The sequence below is a fragment of the Hemitrygon akajei genome, chromosome 26 (genome assembly GCF_048418815.1).
Source record: "Hemitrygon akajei chromosome 26, sHemAka1.3, whole genome shotgun sequence".
Lineage (NCBI taxonomy): Eukaryota > Metazoa > Chordata > Chondrichthyes > Myliobatiformes > Dasyatidae > Hemitrygon > Hemitrygon akajei.
In genome coordinates, this window is record NC_133149.1 from 10,139,436 (window position 1) to 10,164,055 (window position 24,620).

The 24,620-nt window shown below is 39.9% G+C and overlaps 1 protein-coding gene across 10 annotated transcripts in view; it reads left to right on the forward strand.

Moving 5' to 3' along the window:
• The window catches only part of LOC140716749 (neural cell adhesion molecule 1-like), a 694,163-nt gene that overhangs the window by 582,030 nt on the left and 87,513 nt on the right, over positions 1-24,620 (forward strand). For 8 of the 10 annotated variants that reach the window (XM_073029568.1, XM_073029569.1, XM_073029563.1 and 5 more), the window contains one exon: positions 4,663-4,843. In XM_073029568.1, coding sequence (XP_072885669.1) covers positions 4,663-4,843 — 181 coding nt within the window. Of the gene's footprint in view, positions 1-4,662; positions 4,844-9,963; positions 11,105-24,620 lie in introns of those variants that run through there. The other 2 variants (XM_073029567.1, XM_073029573.1) reach the window with 2 other exon arrangements.

Genomic DNA, 24,620 nt, shown 5'->3' on the forward strand with positions numbered 1-24,620 from the left:
TTCACACAGAGAGTGGTGGGTGCGTGGAATGGGCTGACAGCAACAGCGGTGGAGGCAGATACAATAGGATCTTGTAAGAGACTCCTGGATAGGTACATGGAGCTTAGATATATAGAGGGTTATGTGGTAGGGAAATTCAAGGCAGTTTGTAGAGTAGGTTACATGGTCAGCACAACATTGTGGGCCAAAGGGCCTGTAATGTGCTGTAGATTTCTGTGTTCTCTATTTCCCTCCATAGATGCTGCCTGAGCTGCTGAGTTCCTTCAGCATTTTGTGTATGTTGCTCTGGATTTCCAGCATCAGCAGAATCTCTTGTAAGAATAACCTTTCTGCAGTGAGTATGAAAGGTCTGCTATCAATCGGTGGGGGGGTGGGGGTGCATTGGATTGGGTCCATTTTACTTCTCTGTGTGAAATGTACTACAGCTGCAGGGCAGATTGAGGGATTGCAAGCACATCACAATGAGACTGGGATGTCTTGAGTCATTATCAACATTCCCACCTGTACACAAGTTTATTAATAATCAGTTCTATAAACTCTGTGGTTTTCATTTAAGGGCAATAAATACTAGTGATTTCAATAAACCAATCCATTTTAAAAGTGTACCTCACTATTCTGCTGAGATAATATGCCCTTGTTTCTGTACTGGGGAGTGAATGTACAACTTTCCATTGACCCACAAATTAAGATAAGATTAGCTTTCTTTGTTACACTAGCATCAAAACATGCATAGAAATGCATAGTTCACGTCAATAACCAACACATAACTGAACAATTGTGCCTCATTGAGTTTTTGGAGGTGATCCTTCTTGGGCAAAGTCACATAATCCCAATATTTATGCAATTCAATTTCACACCCAGAACTGAAAGCATTGCATTATAACTCCTCATTTCTTTGTGTTTACAAGGATGGGACAAAAACATCACAGCAGTTCAGACAAATTCTTGTCCCTTCTGAAAGCAAAACCCTGCGTCTACAGAAATCCTGCAGATGCTGGAAATCTAGAGCAACACACAGAAAATGCTGGAGGAACTCAGCAGGTCAGGCAACATCTATGGAAATGAATAAATAGTCAAAGTTTCGAGTTCCTCCAGCATTTTTCATCTGTTACCCTGCATCTACAGATGCTAGACTACATCATTTGTATTTTGTTCTGCATCAGAGCCCGAATCAGCCTGTTCAAAGCAATACAATAGAGTCATAGAGAAGTACAGCACAGAAACAGGCCCTTTGGCCCATCTAGTCCATGGCAAAACCATTTATACTGCCTACACCCATCAACCTTAAAGTTAAAGTCTGTCCCGAGCCTTATGGGCTCATCAGGCCGGTGCTTAGGCCGGTTTCCGTGGCGTGAAGTGACTGAGAGTACAAGACTCTTCCCCCCCCCCCCCCCGCCAGATAGGACGCCAGTCTATCGTGAGGTTAACCCCCAGCATTTTGCTGGTACCCAGCTGGGTGCACTGGAGCAGTGTGTGGTTAAGTGCCTTGCTCAAGGACACAACACGCTGCCTCGGCAAGATCTTCAGATCGCTAGTCCGACACCTTAACCACTTGGCCATGCGCCACACCCATCGACCTTCACTGGGAATATAATCCTCCATACCCCTAACCATCCATGTACCTATCCAAACTTCTCTTAAGTGTTAAAAAATTGAGCTTACATGCACCACTTGTGCTGGCAGCTTATTCCACACTCTCATGGCCCTGTGAGTGATGAGGTTTCCCTCATGTTCCCCTTAAACTTCTCACCTTTTACCCTTAACCCATGACCTCTGGTCGTAGTCCCGCCCAACCTCAGTGGAAAAAGCCTTCTTGCATTTACCCTATCTATACCCTTCATAATTTTGTATACCTCAATCGAATCTGCTCTCAATCTTCTATGTTACAAAGAAAATAGTCCCAACCTATTCAATCTTTCCTTGTAACTCAGGTCCTCTGGACACGGCAACATCCTTGTAAATTTTCTCTGTACTCTTGCAACCTTGTTTACATTTTACCTGTAGGTTGGTGACCAAAACTGTACACAGTGCTCCAAATTAGGCCTCACCAATGTCTTATACAACTTCAACTTAACACCCCATCTTCAGTACTCAACTCATTGATTTATGAAGGCCAATGTGCTAAAAGCTTTCTTTACGACCCTATCTACCTATGACACCACGTTCAACAAATTATGGACCTGTATTCCCAGATCCCTTTGTTCTACCACACCCCTCAGTGCCCTATCGTTTACTGTGTAAGACCTACCCAAGCTGATCCTACTGAAGTGCAAATCCTCACCCTTGTTCTGCATTAAATTCTATCTGCCATTTTTCAACCTATTTTTCCAGCTGATGCAGATCCCTCTGCAAGCCATGATAGCCTTCCTCACTGTCCACTGCAAACTCAATCTTGGTGTCAACCACAAATTTTCTGATCAAGTTAACCACATTACCATTGATATAGATGACAAGCAACGAAGGACCCAGCACCAATCCCTGCAGCACACCACTAGTCACAGGCCTCCAGTCAGAGAGGCAGCCCTCTATTATCACTCTCTGGCTTCTCCAACAAAGCAAAGTTTATTGGAATTAATACTCCATTAATATAATTGACCATAGAACTATAGGTTAGAAATCCCATTGCCAGCTTCTGTACAACTCTTAGATTTTTTTTACTGGAGACTGTTGACTTCGCCCAGATTTGCTTTGAAAACCATTTACCTTTCATGTTTACGCAACACACACAAAATGCTGGTGGAACACAGCAGGCCAGGCAGCATCTATAGGGAGAAGTACAGTCAACGTTTTGGGCCGAGACCCTTCGTCAGGACTAACTGAAAGAAGAGATAGTAAGAGATTTGAAAGTGGGAGATCAGAAATGATAGGGGAAGACAGAAGGGGGAGGGTTGAAGTTAAAAGCTGGAAAACTGATTGGCAAAAGGGATACACAGCTGAAGAAAGGAAAGGATCATGGGATGGGAGGCCTAGGGAGAAATAAAGGGGGAGGGGAGCACCAGAGGGAGATGGAGAGCAGGCAAGGAGTGACAGTGAGAGGGACAGAGAGAGAAAAAAAGAGTAAAGAAGAAGAGGGGGGGGGGGGGGGAATAATAAATAAATAAATAAATAAATAAATAAAGGATGGGGTAAGAAGGGGAGGAGGGGCATTAACGGAAGTTAGAGAAATCAGTGTTCATACCGTCGGGTTGGAGGCTACCCAGCCAGTATATAAGGTGTTGTTCCTCCAACCTGAGTGTGGCTTCATCTTGACAGTAGAGGAGGCCATGGATAGACATATCAGAATGGGAATGAGACGTGGAATTAAAATATGTGGCCACTGGGAGATCCTACTTTCTCTGGCAGACAGAGCGTAGGTGTTCAGCGAAACAGTCTCCCAGTCTGATTCATCTACCACAATCCCATCAGTCTTGCTGTTTAATTATGTTTCTGGCCATTATGACCTTCAGGCAGTTTTAGCCTCCAGGTGGATTGTTGGATGCTTTCACTGCAGATTATAAACTTCTCTCCCAAAAAGAATTTTAAAAAGGCCCAGAATGCATTGGAAAATCAGGCATTGAGTGAATAGTGATCAAAATCATCTTAGAAGTTCAATTCTGCAATATCTCCCTCCTGTGATAGAATGTTGAATGTTACAGCACAGGAACAGGCCCTTTGGCCCACGATGTCTGTACTGTACACAACGCCAAATTAAACTAATCCCTTCTGTCTGTACATCATCGGTATCCCTCCATTCCATGTGCCAATATAAAAGTTTCTTGAACACCATGATTAAATCTGCTCTCAATACTTCTTCTGCCAGCACATTCTAGACACCTACTTCTCTCCAAGAGCAAAAACTTTCCCCTTGCAAACCCCTTAAAGGTGTGCCCTCTAGTTTTGAATATTTCTACCCAGGGACAACAAGGTTTCTGTTGTCTACCCTATCTATACCTCTCATAATTTTATAACCTTCCATCAGGTCTCCCCTCAGCCTCCACTGCTCCAGAGAACACAACCCAAACTTATCTATCCTCTGCTGATAGCTCAAAGCCTCTAGTCCAGAAGAAGTTGTTGGTTAATCCATTTATCATTTACAAATACTTGCATGACAGAAGTACACAGTTGAATTTAACATTTAGAAACACACACAAAATGCTGGAGGAACTCAGCAGGTCAGGCAATTTCAAGTTTAAGTTTATTGTCATCTAACTGTGTGTGTGTGTGTGTATATATATATATATATATATATATATATAACCAAAGAAAACAATGTTCCTTCTGACCATGGTGCACCCACAATAATCATACACAGCACATAAATCAAATAATACGGTTAATAAAATATAATTCAAAATGGATGCCGTCACAGCAGAAGTAAACGGTAAATAGCATCTATGGAGGGGAATAAACAGTCAATGTCAGGGCCAAAACATATTAGCCTAAAGCATCAAATATTTATTCCCTTCCCTAGATGCTGCCTGACTTGCTGAGTTTCTCCAGCATTTTGTGTGCATTGCTCAAGTTTTCTAGCATCTGCAGAATCTCTTGTGTCTGAGTTTGGCATTTTTCTGACTCTTGTCTGTAACTTTTCAGTGAGAAGCTTCAGCAGTCCTGAGAGGTAACTTTTATCCAGCTAAGATCAGGTTGTGTTTGCTCTCTGTTCACCGTTGGCTTCTTCCACAGAAACATCACTCCAACTGGAAGCCCGAGATGAAACTGCCAGCTGATAGTGAATACGTTATTCTCGGAAACCTGGAGTGGAACTCAGAATATGAAGTGTTTGTGGTGGCTGAGAATCGGCAAGGCAGATCAGAGGCAGGTTCCATCTCCTTCCGAACCTCTGTGGAACCCACTGTCGTCCCAGGTACGATTTCAAGCTGCTTTTAAATATTATTTGCACTAAGTCTTGCTGAGATGCTGCATCCCCAAATCTAGTACAGTTTGTAAAATTGTAATCTGTATGTAACTTTCATTTATCTGTTTGTCAGAGAGCAATTTCAATTTCATTTTCCTCTCTGTAGGAAAATTGATAGATTTGTATACTTATTTTTTTAAAAACAATCCAAGATCTTGATTTTCAAATCATATTTTTGCATGTGCCATGCAAATTCATTTTGTACAGCCGTCAACCCAACATGTAATTGGAACCTTACTTTAAGGCAGAATGTAATATTCCACCAACAATAATATCCTTCAAGGCATTGAGAATAGACACATTAGTAACATCCAACTTAAAATTTGTAGACCCTACCCTTGACCAATAGCTTAGATTCATATTTATTTATCACATTGTACATTGAAACATTCTGCAGCCAGCCTGCTCATGTAAATTTCAATAGAAAATCACAGGCAGGAGTGATGTAAAGTGATTCTGATTTAAAAACATCTCCAGAAAACTGTAAAGTGAATTTCTCAAAGCCCGAGTTTGACTAACATTCAAGTGATCAGGAATAGGAAAGGACGAGGCTCCCTAAAGTTGGTAGAGGGTATTTTTACAATAGTAGGTAGTCTGTAACTGAGGACGATTTGCAGTTTGTATAGGCAATGAAATAATAAATGAGGGCTAGAAAAGTCTCCATTACTTTGTCATTCAAGTCAAGCTTTTGTCACGCACATTGATGTTACCAGATTCAGAATCAGGCATAGAGTCATAGAAAAGTGCAGTACAGAAACAGGCCCTTCAGCCCACCTAGTCCATGTTGAAACCATTTAAACTGCCGACACCCATCGACCTGCTTCGGGACCATATCCCTACTATCTATGTACCTATCCAAACTTCTCTTAAACATTGAAATCGAGCTCACATGCACCACTTGTGCTGGCAGCTTGATCCACACTCTCATGGCCCTCTGAGTGAAGTTTCCCCACACATTCCCCTTAAACTTCTCACCTTTCACCCTTAACCCATGACCTCTAGTTGTACTCCCACCCAACCTCAGAGGATAAAGCCTGCTTGCATTTACTCTGTCTATAGCCCTCATATCTATTAAATCTCCTCTCAGTCTTTTACTTTCTGAGGAATAAAGTCCTAACCTATTCAATCTTTTGTCAGGTCCTCCAGTTCAAGCAACATCCTTGTAAATTTTCTCTGTACTCCTTCAATCTTATTTACATCTTTCCCATAGGTAGGCGACTAAAACTGCACACAATACTCCAAATTAGGCTTCACCAATTAATCAACTTCAACATAACATCTTATCTTCTGTCCTCACCACGTTGATTTATGAAGGCCAATGTGCCAAATGTTTTCTTTACAACCCTATCAGGTTTAATAACACCGGCATATGTAGTAAAATTTGTTGTTTTGTGACAACAGTACATTGCAATACTTTAACAAAACTATAAATGGCAATAAGATATATATATAAATAAGTAGTTCAATAAGAGAGCCAAAAATAGTGAGGTAGTATTCATAGGTTGGCTCATTGTCTGTTCGGAAATCTGATGGCAGAGTATAAAAAACGTCCTTGCAACAGTATCATCAGCGCAGAGTATCATATAAATGGAATTTACAAGAAAATAGAAACATTTTTACAAGAAAGAATACAATTATAACAGAAAAGGTCCATTTTAGTGCAAAGTGATCAAAGTGCCTTGGCTTTTTTTTGGCCTGTCTGGACATTTCTTGTCTCCTTAGTAGCCAAAATTATTGCTATCAGTGAACAGGCAGATTCTTGGAGATAGTTACAAAAATTTGCAGCCTGCTAGGTAAAGGAATTCACCTACTCTTCTCCTAAACAACCAAGCCCTTCTCCACTGATTCTAAGAAATCAACCTTGTTATATCTAACAACAACACACACAAAATGCTGGTAGAACACAGCAGGCTAGGCAGCATCGATAGGGAGAAGCGCTGTCGACGTTTTGAGCCGAGACCCTTTGTCAGGACAGGGTTCTGACAGCGCTTCTCCCTATCGATGCTGCCTAGCCTGCTGTGTTCTACCAGCATTTTGTGTGTGTTGTTGTTTGAATTTCCAGCATCTGCAGATTTCCTCGTGTTTGGTATATCTACACAGTTTTCTGCAAACTTCAATTTTTTTTGAAGTGTCAAGTGCATGGACTGCCCTCTTATTTCCGTCATTTCATTCATTGAGTGGGTACACATTAACATATCAACGCAATTGTTTAATAGCACCTACGATCAGGGTTCCATTCCTACCCCAGTCTGAAAGAAGTTTGTACATTCTCCCTGTGGCAGTGTTGGTCTCCTCCAGTGCTCCAGTTTCCCTCTACATTCCAAAGTTCAAAGTAAATTTATTATCAAAGTACATATATGTCACCATATACAAACCTCAGATCAATTTTCTTGGGGGCATACTCAAGGAATCCATCATAATAGAATCAATAAAAGATTGCACCAACTTGGGAGTTCAGCCAGTGTGCAAAAGGCAACAAATGGTGCAAATAATAAATAAGTATATAAGCAATAGATATCAAGAACATGAGATGAACAGTCCTTGAAAGTGAGTCCATAGGTTGTGGGAACATTTCAGTGATGGGGCAAGTGAAGTTATCACCTTTAGTTCAAGAGCTTGATGGTTGACCTTCCAACGCACATACAGTTAGGGCTAGGGTTAGTAAGTTGAGGGCATTCTATGTTGGCACCAGAAGTATGGCGACACTTGTGGGTTTCCCCCAACACATTCTAGGACTGTGTTGGTCATTGACACAAAATGATACATTTTATTGTATGTTTCAATGTACATGTGACAATTAAAACTAATCTTTATGTAACTGTAATTCTCATCTTTAGATAGAATGTAATAACTATAACATGTAACAAGCAATGGCACATTCATGGAAACAAAACCATATGACACATGCTTTTGAGCATGCCAGTGAATTCAGCTGCAATACAATGGCTTGATGATACCACAGTTTTGAATTGGGAAAAGTACCACTTAATGAAAACCTCATATTAAAATAACAAGCTTCCCAGTACATCTGCACAGTTGGTCACTTATGTTCCAAGTTTATCTTCCTTTGTTCAGTGAAGACCAGGGGTAGAGCTACAGCATTGTGATAGGACTACAGCATTGCACTACTTGCCTTCTGATTGGTTATTCATAAAAACTTCAATATAAAATTTCAAGGAAGTGGTGGGTAAATACCAGGTGGAAATATAGGAATACTTTGTGGATATGGGAAAAGAGCAGCGAAGTGAGGTTAATTGGATAGTGCTTCCAAAGAGATTTCCAGAATGACTGACGAGACTGCTTTGCTGTGTTTCAATTATCTGTGATAGAGCATAGGACAGTACAGCACAGGAACAGGCCTAATTTGGTCCACGGTATTGTTCTGAACTCATGTTATGAATCATACCCAATCCTTTCTGCACAATGTTCCTCCACTTTCTCCACATTCAAATGCCTATATGCATCTACTGTATCTGCCTTCACCACCACTCCTGGCGGCACATTCTAGGTAACTACCACTCGCTGTGTGAAAAACTTGCCCTGCACATCTTCTCTGAACTTAACCCCTTTCACCATAAATACGTGCCCTTCAATATTAGACACTTCATTTGTGGGAAAAACATACTGGCTGTCCACTCTTTCTAAGCTTCTCATCATTTCATACCATTTATTAGGTCTCACCTCAGCCTCTGCAGTTCCAGAGAAACAACCCTAGTTTGTCCAACCTTTCCTTTGATCTAGACATCATCCTGGTAAACCTCTTCTACACCTGTTCCAGAGCCACCACATCTTTCCTGTAATGGGACAGCCAGAAGTACAAAGAACAGTACAGCACAGGAACAGGCCATTCGGCCCACAATCTTGTGCCAAACCAGCTAAAAATACAAATCAAAAACATGCAAACACTACAAACACTAATACTCCAGCTGCGGCCTAACTAGTGTTTTATAAATCTGCAACATAACAGCTGCATAGCAGGGACTACAGCAGAATACCTTCCCAATTTCATTTACATTCATTAAATTAACAAAATAAGAGCAATTAATATTTTTTCTAAGGAGGAAATGTAACCCTATGCTGGTAGAAATAATTCTCCTTGCTGGGTTAAAAATGTTGAAATGTGGAATATGCTACCATGTCATTTTTCCATTGTTAAGTTGCCTTCATATGATGACAGTATCAGTGAGAAACACTCTCTTGACTCACTTCATGAGGGTCACTAGTGATTAAATGGGGCCAGTAAATACTTCAGCTAATCTGTTGGCTGTTTCCTGGGGTTTAATGCTGGTGTTCCCAACCTGGAGTCCATGGACCCCTCAATTAATGGTGGGGTCCATGACATAAAAACAAATGGTTGGGAACCCCTGCTTTAGTGGTTTGTTGAACTGACAACTGATGGGGATGCAGCAGAGAGTGCGAAAGTCTGCATGTTGAGCTCTGGTGCTAACCGGCCTCTGACATCATTGAAGCAATTACCTCTACCAGCAGCTTTCAGCATGGGTGCAGGACTGCTTTACAATGCTACAGTTGTCTATCATTTAACTGAATGCAGCTAATATTTGCCAGTCCAGCAAAACATTCATTCCTAATCCTTTCTTTCCAACCTTGTTGCTGCTTTCATTGTCCTACACTGAGACTACCTTTTCTTTTGGCTCCATCTTGTACATCATATGGTCATTTCCATTCTCCCAACCCAGTTTGACACCCTTTAACCTGTAACCATGATATATGACCTTCGACTTCAATGTATTTTTCATTTCTGCTTTAAAATTAAGCATACTTACATTTTTTATGTTACATGAATATTTCTCTGATCTGTTTTATTTCAATTTAACATTTGTGTACTTAATTTATTTTAAATTCCTGTTACTTTTGTGTTTGTATTTATGACTTTTTCCTCTCTCTCTCTCTCTCTCTCCCCCCCCCCCCCTTCCCCATCCCTTTTCCTTCCTCCCTATCTCACACCTGTCCATTTCCACTTACGTATTTCCATCACCCTTGTATTTTCTCTGAACCCTTTAATGCCTGAACTGGTCACCTTGTTTTACCAACTCTTTTGTTGTCCTTAGATGGAAGTGCTTCAGCAACTTTGGGTGGCTCATTCATTCCATACACAGTCTTCTCATTACTCTTCCCCACTGTTTTGGTTGTTCTGATGTCGTAGACCTTTGTAAAGACATGCCGTTTCTCTCTCCCACCACACCCCCACCCAGAGAACTCAACTCATAATTTCAATTTGTACATCTGTGTCCAAACCAGAAACAAAATTGTATCATTTTTATTCAGAACTAAATAAGTTGCTTCATGAATTATTGTGCCTTGCACACTTCCGCTTAATCTGTTTAAAAATTGCTGATTTCTCTGTCAATGGCAATTTCTGTTGACTAGCAAATTCTGATCCTTTCTGTTGCAAGGTTCTGTTATTCTCCATCACTTCATTTGCCAGTTTATTTCTTTTTCTATTTCTACACGTTCCCTCTCTCCACCATCCAACAATCATTAATGTATCTTGACAGCCTGATGACTGAGACCAGGGCTGGAAGGAATTAGCAACTATATGTGTGTGAAATAAACAAAAAATCACTTTAAATGTTTCATCTGCAACAGCTACAAAAGAATTTCATACAAAAAGTTATTGCCAATTTAAAACTTAATTAAATAAAAAGATTAAAGTGCCATTTTTGACAAGAACCTAGTTCCAGGAATGATAACTAGATATCTTTTGCAGTATTTTGCCAATTAATATTTGAGTGTTACTGCAAGCACATGCAAACAAGGCTTATCTCAGTGCATAGCTTGGTTAAGTATGTTTTAATTTTATACCAGTCTGCTAGTATGTATACAGGAAGGTCCTGGAAGTGTCATGTACAGATCATTGCTCTAAGTTCTATTTTCCTCTTAGTTGCCTGTAAGCAAGTTAATGTAAGTTCTTAAGCTCTGGCTAAAATTGCCTTAAATTTTGAGACTCTAATTTGATCATACTTTTTAACGGATGTTTTTAAACAAGTGTGAATGATAACCAAGGTTTATGGAGGCAGTGTTAAGATTTGCTGAACTTGCACCACTGACTAAATTCTATTTCCTTAAATAAACAGTTTTCATGAACAAAAATTTAGTTATTTTATGTTTTTTTATTTATTCTGCTTCATAATTCATGACTATGTAGCTGAGAATCATATTTTTCATTAAAGCACATCACAGATTAAAGCAATCTTGCGTAGAGATCTTTTAATTGTGCAATCTTTGGCAGCATCTGAAAAATATTGTAAATTTCTGCTTACAAAATGGAATTAGGTTGTTCCTGCAAAAGATTAGAACAGGGGTTTTCAACCTAGGATCCACAGACCCCTGGGTTAATGATAGAGATCCATAGCATAAAAAAGGTTGGGAACCCTTGATTTAGACAGTTAAAGGAAAAATATATTCTGCCTTGAAATGTTAATTTTATGTTTCTACTGCTGAATAAATCTTTCATCATAATTAATAGATTACATGGATCATGGTCAACACAAAATATTAATTTGTAATGCATTCAGAAATGTATTCATGTCTGGATGTAATCATTATAAACAGAGTCTGCCTTATTTCTACTTGAGATATATGGCTGGTATCTGCCGTGTACTGTTCAGCTAGGTCTTCTAATAGACAATAACGAACTACAACAGATTCAGAGTGGATCAATTTATAGTCGTGTTTATTACTTGCAAGGGAAGGTCTACCTCCATATGTTAAATTGTTGCAAGGTAGCTTCAATCTTAGAGCTCAGAACAAACCATTTTACTTTTACAGAGACCAGTAATTCATCATCTTCATGTCTTTGAGGTTGTTCCATCCCATACTGGCATTCCTTCCTTATCTGGATCTGTGCATCTCTTCTTTGAATCAGTCCATTTGTTATTTTTTTTCAGGCTTATCCCCCCCCCCCCATGACAGTTGTGTACTGTTTTTCTCTGTTGTCAAAACAATACCTGCTGTAAACATACATTCTAATATAAAGCACATTCTGCTTGCAAGCTAAATATTTCAACAAACAGCAAAGCACTCTGGGATCACACAGGTTCCATTTTGTCACATTACATTTTTACAAAAGTTACACATTCGCAAAGGCTTCAGGGTTATAGATACATTTCCACATAACCTTTATAAATTCATTCTTTTGTTGACTAAAATTTCCTGTACATGTGTATTTCTGCAATAAAGCAGATGGTAAACACTTCAAAACTAAGCTAAACCTAATGGATAGGAATGATATCACAGTTTTCATTTAAAAATGTGTAATTATATATATATATATATATAACTAGTGTTTGTTTTCACAATGCATGAGCTTCTTTGATGGAGGATTAATTGTTGAGGAAATTGAAATGGGTGCTTTTCGAATTGGCTGAAATTAAGTTGGCTCAGTCCAACCAAATTGCCTGCTGTACTGTTGCCAGAGAATATCCACATGTTGCTTTTGGCACTGGTACGAATTCTGAATGATTCGGTACTCTGCCGCAGAACGGTCAGTAATTGAGTGGTTGACTCCCCTTTAATTATTCAATGTGAGCTGTATCCAGCTGGATGTTTGACTATTACTAGGCAGGAATCAATGTCGTTAACTAAGATGGAACATCTTAGGGAATATCCATGTCTGAATGAAAATTAAATCTGGATTTGGCATGCAAAATGTTGTTAAATAATTGTGCTGGTTTATACAAAGCCAATAAGACCATAAGATATAGGAGCAGAAGTATGCCATTCAGCCCCTCGAGTCTGCTCTGCCATTCAATATGGGCTGATCCAATTCTTCCAGTCTCCCTACTCCCCTGCCTTCTCCCTTGATGTCCTGGCTAATCAAGAACCTATCTCCCAGCAACCCACCAGCCTAATCACAGGCAAATTTACAATGACCAATTAACCTTCTAACTGGTACATTATTGGACTGGGAGGAAACTGGGGCACCCAGAAGAAACTACATGGTCATGGGGAAAATGTACAAGGTGCAGGAATTGAACTCCAAACTGTGGAATGCCCCAAGTTTTAATAGTGTCACACTAACCACTGCACTACTGTATCACTATTTGGACTCCAAGGCATACAGTACAGAAAGTTACCCCATGTTTCTTCAAGTTCTCATGTGTAATGTTTTACCTTCTGTGTCCTTTATATCAAAAGATTCAAAATATATTTATTATCAAAGTATGTATGCAGTAAACAACCCTGAGATTCGACTTCCCACAGACAGTCACAAAACAAGGATGCACCATGGAACCCATTCAAATAAAGAATCAAACACACAGCACACAAAAAAGAACAAATCATGCAATCGTCAAAAAATGAATGAAAAGAAAGCACACAGAATATAATGCATCAAACCACGGAGTCCTTGAAACAGTCTAGGAATGTTCAGTTTAGCTCAGTTCTGCTCAAATTAGCATTGTGTCATTCGTTGACTACTGGCCGCAGAACCAGGCCGCCTCAGTCAGAATCAGACAAAAGAGCAATAAAATCAGGAGTAACCAGAAACTAGAAACACATATAACATGATCTTCTCACTGTGTTCCTTTTGACAATATAGGCTTCTATAATGTGGTGATGCAGGAGGTAAATTATCCGATTAATAATACAATGCAACATCCTCGGTTCGAACCCCATCACAGTAGCTCTGAAATTCAGTTAAGAATTTTGAAGAAAGAAATCAGAATATGATGTTAATTTGTTATTTTGCAGCAGCAGTTCAGTGCAAAGGCATAAAATTACTATAAATTACTAAAATTAATAGAGCAAAAGGCAAAGTAGTATCCATGGGTTGATGGACCATTCAGAAATCTGATGGGAAGAAGCTGTTCCTATATCTAGAGGATGAATCTTCAGGTTCCTGTACCACCTCCTTGATGGTAATAATGATAAGGCAGCACAACCTAGATGGTGAGGATCTTTAATGAAAGGAAAATTTAAAGTCAGTGCAGTACATAAAAAATCTCTATACATCACCATAAGAAATATATATAAATAATGAAAAAGGAAAGCAAAATGGTGATGAAATGTTCATAGGTTCATAGACCATTCAGAATTCTTATGTTGAAGGAGAAGAAGCTGTTACTAAATCATTGAGTGTGTGTTTTCAGGGCCCTGTACTTCCTCCTCAGTGGTAGTAATGAGAAGAGGGTATGGCCTGGATGGTGAGATCCTCAGTGATGGATGCCACCTTCTTGAATATGTCCTGGATGGTTGGGTGGGTTGGGAATATGAACGTGCCTTGATGACAATGACCAAGGAAACCAGCTGATTGCTTTCAAGCTCCACCTTTTGGGTAAAAGGTTTGTATCCTTACTCAGACTGGTCTACATGTGACTCCATTATTATTGGATCTATATTAACTTCAGGAATACCCTAACACCACCATTACATTGAAACAGAGGGAAAGTAAAAAGAGACAGACCAACTGTCACTGAACTAAGAACTTCCTACTCCAATATCAGAAAGGACTGTAGGCCCTGCTGCATGACAACTCCAGTGTCCCAAAAGAACAGAATTAGTCCTTTCAGATTCAGATTTATTGATCACATGTACATTGGAACATACAGAGAAATACATCATCTGTGTTAACAACCAACACACCCATGGATGTACTATGGAGCTGCCTGCACGGGTCACCACATATTCCGGTGACAACATAACTTACCCACAACGTTCAGCACAGCAACACAAGCAATAATAACAAAAGAAGACAATTATAGCGAAATCTTAAATTAGTTTCTAGAAAAAATAGAGGCAACTGCAACCACTACAAAACTGACTGAACAATTATATGTATAAATATGATATATAAAAAATACAAACAAGCATTATGTAAGTTAAACTGCAAGGAAGATAAAAGTTATACAGTCTGACCAACACAGGCAAGGTTCTGTACTTGGGCCAATTCTCAGTATAAATAATATAGAAGGTTACTTGGAGTCTGTTGGGCGACTCCTCATTGACAGATGCCAGAAGAGCTTGAATATTACGTTGCTCTCTCTTTCGTCATTATCATAGGATGTTCTGATCAGAGTTGTGCAAATAAAAGGAGAAAATGGTAATATTGTCTTGTGTATGGCACATGTAGTTCAGTCTTCTGATCCTACACTTTGAACCATTGAAATATATACTCAGTGGTCACTTTATTAGGGGGATTTGGATCTAAGGACTCAATTTGGTTCAGAATGCTGTTGTTTTTGCTCATTTCTATTGTTTGCATGATTTGTTTTGATTTTTTTCTCTTTCACTGTGGGCACTGGGGGTTGGTCTTTTTTTAAATTAGGTTATTTCAGGTTCCTTGCTTTGCCAGTGCCTGTAAGCAAACAAAGATCTCAAAGTTGTACAATTTATACATTCTTTGATAATAAATGCACTTTGAATCTTTGAATATCTCACCATATACTGCCTTGAATTCATTTTCTTGCGAGCTTTCACAGTAGAACAAAGGTATACAGTAGAATCAATGAGAAACTAAACAAAAACTGATTATAAATCTCTTATTCCTCTCCTTAAACCAATACCCTATGACTTCTGTCATGGGAGAATGTTTCCTACAATCCATCCTGATAGAATCCAGATTTCAAAGTTCAGTGTTATCAAACTACGTATATATCACCATATGCTACCCTGAGACCTATTTACTTGCAAGCATTCACAATAGAACACAGAAATACAATAGAAATCAATGAAAAACTACATATAAACAAAAACTAAGAACCTATGTGCAAAAGAAGACAAACTATGGACAAAAATAATAAATAAATAAATAATACTGAGAACATGAGTTGTAGGGTTCTTGAAATTGAGTCCATAAGTTGTTGAATCAGTTCAGTGTTGTGGTGGGTGAAGTTATCTTATTGAATATAGATGTAGTCAGTAGCACTGTGGACTATTTCTGATTGTTTGCTAGCAGAGGCATTGAATTGCCTTTTACAAAACTAAAATTTGATGCACGTTAATGTGCCGTATGTTATACGTGTACCAAGATCATACATAAATATAAATTTAGTTATAAATGTCATTCACTTCCTGTCATTGGAATGCAATGCTCTTTATGAGATCGAGATAGTTATGGATGATATGGTGCTGTCGTTATCTCGCAGTTCTAATTGCCTGAGCTAATCTCTGAGTGCAACAATTTAATTACATTATACTTGGTTAAAAGTATGTTAACCCAGGTTAGATCATATGCAAATGTCCTTAACAGTTTTGGTAGTATCCTTGAAAATGTGTTTCGAGTGAGACTGGCTTGGTCAAGGAGCTTCGTGGTCTTCTTAGAGGTACAGTGAGAAACAACATAAAAACTGACCCTTTGACCCATCCTGTCTTTGCCAACCATGAATATTTCCTGCCCATCCACTGTTACCTAGAAAGTAGAAATGAACCATCTTGTCCAAACATTGTATTGTCCATAGTGATGGTCTTTTCAGAGTAACATACACAAAATGCTGGAGGAACTCAGCAGTTCAGGCAGCATCTGTGGAAGTGAATAAGCAGTTGACATTTCGGACTGAGACCCTGCATCAGGACTGGAAAAGAAGGAGGAAGTCACCTGAATTGACTGAGTACCCCCAGCATGGATTTTCAGCATCTGCAGAATCTCTTCTGTTTGTAATGATGTTGTTATGTGGCTTTAGCTAAGTTTGGTAAAATTACAAGGATAAAGGAACACCAGGGTAGGTTGAAGTCAGGATAGAATGTGCTTCGGAGAAGTTTTTTCCCTACTGCGGTCACTTTGCTGAACAGTTAACTGTCAGCTAACTATTACTTGGATTGTGCTACCTGTATGTATAATCTATATTTTCATTTATATTTATCATTATTATTGTTATGAGCAGAGAGACAACATCTGCCGGAAGTAAATTCCTTGTATGTGCATAGGTACTTGGCGATTAAAGTCTGATTCTGATTCTGATTTGACGTAGATCTACAGAACAGGGTAGTTTGAGAGATAAACAAGAAATTTACAAAATAAAGATTTACATTATAAAAAGAAAGTTAGTTTGATCATTATGTGCCGTGTCGCATGATGTGGGTGATCCATCTGTCCTTATTCTGTAAAGTTTTTCTCTATCCATGACTGTGATTGTTCTTGGCAAACTTCCCTACAGAAGTGGTTTGCCGTTGTCTTCTTCTGGGCAGTGTCTTTACAAGACTCAAGGTGACCCCAGCCATCATCATTACTCTTCAGAGATTGTTTGCTTGGTATCTGTGGTCACATAACCAGGACTTGTGTTAAGTTCCAGCTGCTCATACGACCATCCACCACCTGCTCCCGTGGTTTCACGTGACCCTGGTCGAGTGGGTATAGCAGGTGCTACACCTTGACCAAAGGAGACCTGCAGGATAGCGGGAGGAAGGAGTGCTTTGCACCTCCTTTTGTAGAGATGTATCTCCACCCTGCCACCCAAAAAGGAAGTAGTATGTAAAAATTAAACAATTCAAGCACGCTCTCTGTCCTTCATGAGGTCACCGCGCATTACAAAATCCCATGAGAGTTGAAGCTGTCTGGGATTTGTATGTAGTTCTTGTACTCTTTTTCTCAACTCAACTCCACTGACCAGTGAATTGTAGATGCATAGTATTTACAACATTATTCAGCATATGTAATACAGGAGGGATTTCTGTTGTGTCAAACCATTATTAGAAGCAATTGTCTACAAAACTGAACTTGATGCTCTGCCCTTCATCAATGAATTATCTCAAGAAATGAAGGCTTACATTCAGATTCAGGTTTATTATCACCTACAGTACTGTGTAAAGGTATTAGGCACACACACACACACACACACACACACACACACACACACACACACACACACACACACACACACACACACACACACACACACACACACACACACACACACACACACACACACACACACACACACACATATATATATATACACCCCAGTTGCTCGATTCATCCCGAGTGTTTGTGTGCTTTGCTGTATGGAAGCTGTTATCAGGACTGTGCTCCCACAGCCACAGAGACAACAATAGTACTGTGAGTAAATAAACCAGGGAATCTTCAGAGGTGCACATATCAAGTTCAAGTTTATTGTCGTCTGACTGTACATATATATAACCAAAAGAAATCCCCTATCACTACATATATCACACACAGCTCATAAACCAAAATATTATACTATAAATAAGTTAATAAAATATAATTCAAAATGCATGTGATAAAATACAACATAGGTAAATACAGTAGTAAACAGGACAGTAAACAGTTCGCTATCCTAATTTGTAATGATGAGACCTCAGTGGTGGCAGAGTATTCATTTGTCTCACAGCCTGAGGGAAGAAAATTTTACCCATTCTGGCAGTTCTAGTCCTGATGCTTCTGCACCTCCTTCCTGATGGTAGTCATCAAAGAAATTGTGGGATTCTCAACAATAATTTGGGCCCTATGTATGCAACAGTAAATGTCACAAATAGGGGGGAGGGAGACCAGTTTTTATTGTCCTCTGTAGGGTCTTTCAGTCCAACACCTTGCAAATTCTGTACAACACAATGGTGCAGCTAGACAAGAAATTTGATGGTGCTCCTGTAGAAAGTTGTTAGAATGAGGGCATATTTTAGCAGTTGTCAAGTAGCATCCATGGGTAGATGTTGGTAGCAGATGCAGTTTTGATGGCTCACTTATCAAGTCTGAGTGTGAGAGTGCTTTACTCATAATGTCTTCTGTGTTGTGTGCCAATAAAATTCCAACGTTCCATTGGTGCAACTCTCTAGAATTAGCTTGTCCATAACTAGGTGCCACAGTGTAGTGGTTTGCATGATGTTATTACAGCTCGGGGTGTTTCAGAGCTCAGTCTTGGTGCTGTTCTGTAAGGAGTCTCTGTACGTCAGGTGCTCCAGTTGGTTTTCTTCCACAGTCCAAAGACTTACCAGGTAGGTTAATTGGTCATTGTAAATTGAACCATGATTAGGTTAGGGTTAATCAGGGTTGTGGGTTGCTGGAGCGGCATAGCTCGAAGGGCCAGAAAGGCCAGCTCAGCTGTAACACTAAATAAATAACTTCAACAGAAATAGAACATGCTGAAATTTGCTGCAGTCTAAACAATATCTGGACCTAGAGCTTAGATAGCATAAATGTTGGATGCTGAACAGTGTTTAGCATTGATATTGAAGTGTAATGTAAAGTCAGCAGAAGCACTGTAAAATGGGTCACCAATGCTGTGAGAAAGTGTGAGTGTACTTTGTATTCGCTGCCAGGTTAAACCAGCACACACTGGTGCTGGCAATATGTAATGTTGAGACTTTATAAAAAACTGGTGAGGCCTCGCTTGGAGTATTGTGAACAGTTTTGGGTCCCTTATCTTAGAAAGGATGTGCTGAAACTGGAGAAGGTTCAAGGGAGGTTCATGAAAATTATTCCAGGATTAAATGGCTTGTCATATGAAGAGCGTTTGATGGCTCTGGGACTCTACTCCTGGAATTTAGAAGAATGAGGGGTGACCTCATTGAAACCTATCGAATGGTGAAGGGCCTTGATAGAGTGGATGTGGAGAGGATGTTTCCTATGGTGGGAGAGTTTAAAACCAAAGGGCACCGCCTCAGGATAAAGGGGGGTCCATTTAAAGCAGAGATGCAGAGAAATGTCTTCAGCCAGAGAGTGGTGAATTTATGAAATTTGTTACCACAGGCAGCTGTGGAGGCCAGGTCACTGGGTGTATTTAAGGCAGCGATTGATAAGTTCTTGACTGGACATGGCACCAAAGGTTACAGGGAGAAGGCTGAGGGGGGAAAAGGGATCAGCCATGATGAAATGGTGGAGCAGATTTGATGGGCCAAATGGACTAATTCTGCTCTTTTATCTTATGGTCCTGTCAGTGCTCTTGTGACAAGGGTTAAAGACAGCATCCAGGCAAGAATAGCAGTTGTAGTCAACCCAGACTTTGAAGTGAGACTCCCAGAGCCAACCTTGGCTCCTACAGACGAGACAATGAGAATGATTGTGGCAGTGTGCATTCAACCTAGAACATATCTTCTTTTTACACAGTAGGGAGTGCCCGAGACAGATGAGGTAAGAACAATGGAGAGGTGTGAAAAACACCCAACAACTAAGGGACAATTCTTCACTAACTTCAAAGGGTCATCGATTGTCAGCTTGTAGTTTGTTATTTAATGAATGTAGTTTGTGAATGGCAGTTGATCTTGCAAGTAAGGAATTCAAACATATACAATTTAACCAATGGTCAATATCCAGTCCATTCTGTTCTCTTTATGCACAAAAAAAAGTATGTTTGAGTCATAAAAGTGCGCAAGTTCTGCGCCCAGTTATTTTATTATCGGCAGCAACACTCTCTGTGACGGTCATACAGGCAAAGGGCAAAGAAATAAACTATATGAACAAAGGAGCAAATTAGGTTTAAAAGAGCACAGAGAAAATTTTCAAGCATGTTGCCTGGGGGAGAGTGGTGAATATGGAATTCATTGCCACATATGGCTATGGAGGCCAAGTCAGCGGGTATATTTAAAGTGAATGCTGATAGGTAAGTTTGCCAAAGGTGATGAGGAGCAGGCAGTAGAATGGGGTTGAGTGGGGAAATAAATCAGCCATTATTAAATGGCAGTGCAGACTCAAATGGCCTAATTCTGTTCCAATGTCTTGTCTTTCATTCATTAGAGCACAAAAGAATGAGGTATACAAAATTATGAGGGGTATAGAGAGTATGAATGGAGGTAGTCTTTTCCCCCTCAGGTTGAGTGAGAATAGAACTAGAGGTCGTAGGTTTAGGATGAACGGTGAAATATTTAAGTGGATCTGAAAAGGAGCATCCTCACTCAAAGATTGTTATGTGTGGAATGAGCTGCCAGCGGAGGTAGTGGATGTGGGTTCAAATATAATATTCGAGAGAAGTTTGGATAGGGACATGTATGGGAGGGATTTGGATGGATATGGTAGATGAGACTAGATAGAGTTCAGGTTGCCATGGACTAAATGGGCCAAAGGGCCTGTTTCTCTGCTGTAATGCTGTATGACTCTTAAGCTGCAGTGCAATATTGATGTAAAGGGTCCAAGTGTTACTGTAAATCCATTTGTGTCTGGGGTGAACTGGGAACTGATTCTCACCCCACATTGTGAATGCCTGATATATTTATTACAGTAAAACTTGAAGCAATGACTACTTCATTAAATGTAGAACATTGCCCCTTTCAATCACGAGGAAATCTGTAGATGCTGGAAATTCAAACAACAACACACACAAAATGCTGGTGGAGCACAGCAGGTCAGGCAGCATCTATAGGGAGAAGCACTGTCGACGTTTCGGGCTGATACCCTTCGTCAGGACTAACCGAAAGGAAAGGTAGTAAGAGATTTGAAAGTAGTGGGGGGAGGGGGAAATGCAAAATGATAGGAGAAGACCGGAGGATGTGGGATGAAGCTAAGAGCTGGAAAGGTGATTGGCGAAAGTGATACAGAGCATTTTCCCCTCCCCCCACTACTTTCAAATCTCTTACTATCTTTCCTTTCGGTTAGTCCTGACGAAGGGTTTTGGCCCAAAACGTCAACAGTGCTTCTCCCTATGGATGCTGCCTGGCCTGCTGTGTTCCACCAGCATTTTGTGTGTGTTGTTGCCCCTTTCAATCACACAGCTTTCATAACTTTGTGATGTGACTGTTTTGAACTGTGAACTATTAATACAGTAACCAAATCATCTCTTTTGATCCAGTCTCCATTAAACAATTATGCTTGGCATGTTGTAGTGTAGCAGCTAGCGCAACACTATTTACAGCTCAGGGTATTCTGGAGTTCAGATTTTCTGTGCTGTAGTTTTCTATAAATCTAGATAAAGTATATAAATATATATAAAATATGAAAGAAATAGCATTAATGCCTGCTACAAATTTCTATTGGGTAAGATTTTGTCATAGTATCTGTGTAAATACTGCAAAACGAGACCCAAATCCCAACTACCTGCATTTTTGCCCTTTATTCTGCATTGTTATTGTTTTATTTTATTCTAGCTCAACGCACTGTGTAATGGTTTGATCTGTATGAACAGTATACAAGACTGTATCTTGGTACGTGTGACAATAAAAACTATTCCAATTGTTATGCATTAAAACAAGTACAAATAGATATTCTTTCATCCATTTTCTGGGTAATTATTACAGAGTCAACACAGTATTGGTGGACCAAATTGGTCTGGTTCAGTGCTTAGAGAGCTCTATAGCCAATTATTATCACATTGTTGTTTAGGGTTTTCTGTGTGCTGATTGCCAGTTGTGTTTTTAACACGGCAGTAGTGCCTGTACTTTATAAGTACTCCATGCCTGTAAAGTGCTTTCGAGTGTTCTGAGGTTGCTGAATCAAAAATATGAAACACAAACATTGCATTGTTAATCAAAACGAGCTGAGATGGGTCAATTGTGGGAGACTTGACATCAAATTTGCAAGCGCAGGGGGTCTGTCACCTTTTGGCATTCATCAGTTAATGAAGCAAGCCATGAATATACAGAAGATCGCTGTTCATTTAAGGGCCAGCACTCTCAAACATGTTAATGAAGGTGGTATTGCTCAAGGATTGTTGAGATCGACTTTGAGGCAAATCAGAACACATGGGGTGACCTGCAGAAAATGAGACAAGTTGTTGATTCCGCAGTGACTGACAAGAGAGAAAAAGCCTTGTTTCAGACTGTGAGTTCTTATTCCCCTATAATATTGGGAATTCAATGCAAAACTGAAATCTATCAGTAACACCCACAGAAAGTTTCTCTAGAAGTGCCCCACCTGACGGACAGAGAAATCTGTGTGTATATGGGGAGGGGAGCTGATATGACATGCAACTGGAAGCTCAAGGTAGCCACATGGACAGAGTCCATACTTGGTCTCAGTGAGGTAGAGGAGAGTCCTGGCATTAAAGCCCAAAGAATACAAGTTCTGCAATCCAACAGTCCTTCAGGAGTAGTCAAAGGCCCAATGCCTGCAAGTCTGAAAGTACGGGGCCAAGGACTGGAAACCCAGAGGCAGCCTATCCTGTGGTTGGAGACTTGTCTGTGTCCAATGTTCCCTCTTTTTTTTTACAGATGCGCGGACCAACCATTGCTCTGAGCAAGAAGTTTTTTACACAGCCTGAGAACTGCGCAGCACTTAAAAATATTTTTGCTAATATGCATACTGTGAATGATATGCAGGTGGTACACCTTGGGCAAGGTGTAGCACCTGCTTAGCCTCCCCAATCAGGGTCACATAAAGCCACGGAAGCAAATGGTGGATGGTCTTATGAGCAGCCGGTGCACATCACAGGTCCTGGTTATGTGACTGCTGACGCCAGGCAGACAGTCTCTGAAGAGTTTTGATAATTGTTGGGGTCACCCATCTTGTAAAGACACTGTCCAGAAGAAGGCAATGGCAAACCGCTTTTGTAGAAAAAATTTCCAAGACCAATCATGGTCATAGCTAGAGAAGAACTACTCAGATTGAAGACAGATGGAAGACCATGATTGTTCACCTCATACGATACGACACATAATGATGAGGGTGATACTTTGAACATTTAGAATGAAAATTGAAATATCACATACTTTTGATTTTGCTTAATAATTTGTTTATAATGAAATACAGTACAACAAAGACATTTTTTCATGTTTTGTAAACTTTTTTTACCTGCGTCCAATTCCAACTGCATGGCAACAAAGACTATGTGCACGGGAGCATTTCATTTATTGTGCAGTCACGCACCTGCATAGCTTAGTGAGGACAGTGTCTGTGCCTAGTGATGGGTAGGTGGGAAGGGAGCTTCTTGTTGCTACTGAGCATTCGGCCATATGCTGTGTTGGTGCTGGAATCAGTGGCAACACTTGTGAGCTGTCACCAGCACATCCTTGAGGCAGTCAACACATCTCACGTATGTTTCAATGTACATGTGAGAAATAAATCCGAATCTGCACAATCTCAATTATTACCATCGGGCTGAATTTGAGATAATCATTCTTAAATGAGGAGGAATTGCTTTAGCCAGAGAGTAGTGAAGCTGCAGAATTCATTTCCACAGACAGCTGTGGAGACCAAGTCTTTAGGTATATTTAAAGCAAAGGCTGGTAGTTTTTTGATTAGTAAGGGCATCAGTGGAATGCAGGACAATAGGGTTGAGGGGGACATAAGTTAGCCATGATTGAATGGCAAAGCAGATTCGATAGGCCAAATGGCCCAATTCTGCTCCTATGTCTTATGGTCAGTTGGTTTCTAACAGTTTTTCTTTTTAACTATCATTCATAATTATTGGATTCAAGCAATTTAATGAGGAGATAGAGCACTTCCTAATGAAATACAGTATTATTGGTGAATATTAGTTAGTCTAATTTAAACAGATTATGTTTGAGTTGCATTGCATTTAAAGGCAATTTACAAGTCGCAGTAATAGCTCTGGAGGAAGCCTCAACTTTAGATTGAACCAATTAGTTCTGCTTTCTTGATGTTTCATCTCACAGAGAGTAAATAGTCATTCTCGGAGTTAATAAGAAGATCCACCAAGAGCTGGGTAATGGGTTACAGCAAACAAGAACATTTGATTTCCTTTGTTAATGCCCTGTACTCTGTATGGTTGCCTGGTTTCCTTTAGAGTTAATGTATAAAAAGACATCAAATTGCCATGTCCATGCCACCTAATGGTCCATTTGGAGGAGTGATAATGGAGCGTACAGGCTCTACAAGTATCGAGTCTGGTGCTCCCCACTGCTCACTTTATTGGAGGATCAAAGTTAT